The sequence below is a fragment of the Buceros rhinoceros genome, unplaced genomic scaffold, assembly GCF_000710305.1.
Source record: "Buceros rhinoceros silvestris isolate BGI_N320 unplaced genomic scaffold, ASM71030v1 scaffold24804, whole genome shotgun sequence".
Classification (NCBI taxonomy): Eukaryota; Metazoa; Chordata; class Aves; order Bucerotiformes; family Bucerotidae; genus Buceros; species Buceros rhinoceros.
This window is the reverse complement of record NW_010410345.1, coordinates 6648-10312: the sequence shown is the minus strand read 5'-3', so window position 1 is coordinate 10312 and position 3665 is coordinate 6648. Positions and strand designations below refer to the sequence as shown.

Genomic DNA, 3665 nt, shown 5'->3' with positions numbered 1-3665 from the left:
ACAGTATTTGGTGGCTCCCTGGGTTACAGAGAAGTCAACGTGTTGATGGCACAAAGGGCCTTGGGCAGGGCTGTCTTGAGTGAAGCATCTGGTTTAGCTTTTAACACTGGCACAATGCCGGAGCGAAGGGGGTCACTGCACCATTTTCTCAGCCTGCCTCCATCTGCTGTTGGCTTGGTCCCTGCAATCGCTACGACAGAGCAGGCTTGGAACCGCCATCCCCCCACTGGCACATCCCCACACTGGCCACAGTGAGATCCCCGCTCCTGCTGGCATACCCCTGCTAAGCACCCGCTGCAGCGTGAATGCAGAGGCAGTGATGTGGTGACACTCACCTGCAGCTCCTCCAGCTCCTTCACCAGAGACCAGCTGCTGATGAAGCTCTCGTTCAGCAAGGCGAGGATGGGCGAACTTTCCAGGACAGTCTCCCGGAGAGTTCGCCCCGAACCTGGCATAGGAAGAGACACAGACAGCGGTTTGCTGTGGTTCCTGAGCTGACTGTTGCCACTGCGATGCCACCGCTCTGGGCGCTGCGACAGCTGGTTTGGGTTTCCCCTAGCCTGGCCCACTGGCCTTTTTCTCCTTTGCTGGCAGTCGTTTCCTGTGTGTGCTGCTGGCAGAGAAGACCCACCAGAGCAGACCCCAGCCACTTGCAAGGCACCGAAAGGACCACGACAAGCTTCCTATGGAGGCTGACTGGTCTGGTGTGCTTGGGAAAGGACCAGGCAGGGAGCAGCGTTCCTTTTCCCCTGCAGGTGCTGCCTCTACCCAAGCAGACTGAGAGGGGAAGAGAGAGAAGCAAGCCCAGACCCGTGCCTGCCCCTGGACAAAGGCACGTGCCAGTGAGTTGGTCTGGGGCTCTGATCAGTAATTCCCCACTCACAGCCCTTTTCTATTCAGCATCTTCAGTGCCAAAACAAGTAATACAACATTAACTGCTGGCCCCTGCCCAGCTCCCTCTCCCCAACACATTCCCAGGGCCCAAGGAGTCACACTGTTCCCCCAGCCATGCCAGGAATGGCCTCACCTCAGCAGGACTGGTCGTCCAGGGCACCCCATAGCAGGATCGAGTGCACCAGCTTCTTTTCTGCCTTTGCTCTCTCGAAAGCTTGTGTGAAGGGAAGATAGGAGACCTGGAGGCAAGAGAGACGTGTGAGAAAGGGACACAGAACAGCCCATCTCAAACAGGAGCAGCACCTGAGGGAACCAGACCTGCCCCATCTCATGGGTGACGCACAGAGTTTAATCTGCAGTGGATCCGGAAGAGTAAAGCAAATGACAACTGTGGTGCAATCCTCAGGGACAGCCTCATCTCGTGGGGGGGGTCATAGCCAGCCCCACCTTCACAGCCCGCAGAGAGCATCTGCCCAGCCTTGGGCAGGCTGGCTATAAACGCACCTCAGCAACCTGCGAAATCCAGCCTGGAGACATTTATTACCAAACCTCACCGAAACGGCTTAAAAACCGGCTGTGAGAGACCCTGCACAGAGACTGTTCCAACCACTCAAATGAAGGGAACTTTGTTAATGTCTTGGCAGCTCGAAGGGACATTTGTAAGCTCAGGCGCAAGGAAGCAGCCATTGAAACGTGTCCCTTCAGCCAAGGAAGCCGTGACAGGCAGTAGCCATCTGCTCCTCAGGCTACTGGCACATTGTAGAGTCTGGGTCACCCAGTGCTATAAATCTGAGCCTCGCTGCGGGTGCAGAGGCACAGGCGCATTGTGTGTTTCCTGCTGATAAGGAAAGCTTCGTCCAAAGGTAGCTGAATGCTGCAGAAGTAATGCCAGAGGAAAACCATTTGTAAGCAGCACGATTACCTGCTTCACTCAGAAATCGCGTTGGCAGCTACTGATAAGAGGAAGGAAGGATGAGCCTGCATTTGCAATGCGAGCCTGGGACACAGGACATCCAGGCTCTGCTCCTGCCTGTGCTACTGCACAACCCCAAATGGCCTTTCAGAGATGCTGTACTCCCTCACCTGCAAACTGGAAGCCCACTGAGCCACACAGGCAGTGCCTGGGAGGCCCTCACACTGCTTTGAATGTTCATCAGGCTGTGCCCTCTGGTCTCTGCTGGTCCTCAAGGTGACTACATCACCTGCCCCAAATAAAGGTGCCAAGAAGAGTCCGGCCCCTTCCTCACCTTCTTAAATGGATACATGGCCACTTCCAGCTTCCGGGCTGCCTCTTCCCAGGGGATTTCCCGCTGCCAGGTTATCTCTTCGAACACAAACTGAATGGGCTCCCCTGAGGGATCTCTGCTGTCGATGACATTGCCGTTCTCGTCGTGGATCACAGAGGGGACTGAAGGCCCCGTCGATTCCAGCTCCATCTACAGGAGAACAGGAGAGTTGGTCATTGGAGACATCCCACTTCTGGTTTCTCTGTACTCCAGGACAAGATACAGATGCAAAGGTGCAGTTCTAATGAAGATACAGCTTGATCTGTCATCTCCTGGAGCTGCACTCTGCCAGCTGCAGATGTGTTTTACTGGCGAACAGCAGCAAAGCAACTTCATCTCCCTCAGTTATTGTCTGACTGTGCTTGCTAGTTCAGGAATGGACGAGAGCTGTTCGCTCTGTCCTCCTACCTTCCCAGTGGAAGGGACGCCAGATCCAGAAAACCACTGGGACCTGCAGGGCTAGTCTGAAGCTCCTGCTCACACCACCAGCACAGCCCTTACCCAGCCCATGGTTACCACAAGAGGGTGCAGCAGCCATTCTGGAGCTTCCCTGTATTTCTGGTACATCCAAAATTACTTTTTAAGTCTGTTTTCCTGACTTTTGGCAATTAAAAAGAAACATGGATCTAGTTTAGGAGAAAATGGGACTGTTAAATCCAGGCATTCAAAATCCTGACTCGTGTTTCCTGACCCCAGCGCTGGGATTACCACAAATCAGAGGAATAACCTCATGCGGTTTCTGAATTCAGACACACTGATGTCCAAACACCCCTCTGGCCCCAGGGCCTGGGTTCAGCTCCTCATCTTCCCCCACCACCTGTCAGACTTTAAAGATGGAAAAAGTCCCATGACTCCAGGAGCTTCAGATTCAACCCACCCAGAGAGAAAAAAATCCCAAATCACAAGAACTGGCAACAGGGAGCCATGCTGCTGCAGGGGACGCACACAGATGAGCAGAGATTGTGTTGTTATACTGAAATGGTCAAGAGAAAGCTCCGGAGAACAGGGACAGCCGGGGCTGTACAGCTGAGGGCCACGGCGGCCCAAACCCCCGCTGCAGTGCTGCACACACATGGAGGACTGAGCGTAACCACAGACCTGAGGCAGGTAACCGATGTCCACTTCCATGTTGCTGCTTTCACTCGCCCCATACAGCCACTCCATGTCAACGTTCAGGGACCTGCAAGGTGAACCCGGCATGTTCAGAGTCACCCAAGACTAAAGCTGTGCAGGGGAAACCCCAAACAGAGGAGATCATCCAGTGCTCCTCCTGCAGGGTCAGCACTGAAGCCCAGAGCCTCTGGCTCCTCAGAGAGCAACAACTGCAATCCCTGCAGCGCTGGACCCCTGCGGGCTCAGGGCCCAGGCACCCCCCAACACCAGGCAGACCTCTGGTCACACCTCTGAGTGCTGTCGAAGCACAGAAGAGCGCGGTGTCTTTGCTCCCCCTTCCCTCTCAGCACTTGCACATTCTGATCCTGCTGA

The 3665-nt window shown here is 54.8% G+C and overlaps 1 protein-coding gene across 1 annotated transcript in view; it reads right to left on the bottom strand.

Moving 5' to 3' along the window:
- Nucleotides 1-3665, bottom strand: part of SEPN1 (selenoprotein N, 1) — a gene marked incomplete at its 5' end in the record, with an annotated part of 8803 nt that overhangs the window by 1313 nt on the left and 3825 nt on the right. The window contains 4 exon segments of the mRNA XM_010135592.1: nt 336-448; nt 1028-1133; nt 2142-2330; nt 3279-3360. Coding sequence (XP_010133894.1) covers nt 336-448; nt 1028-1133; nt 2142-2330; nt 3279-3360 — 490 coding nt within the window.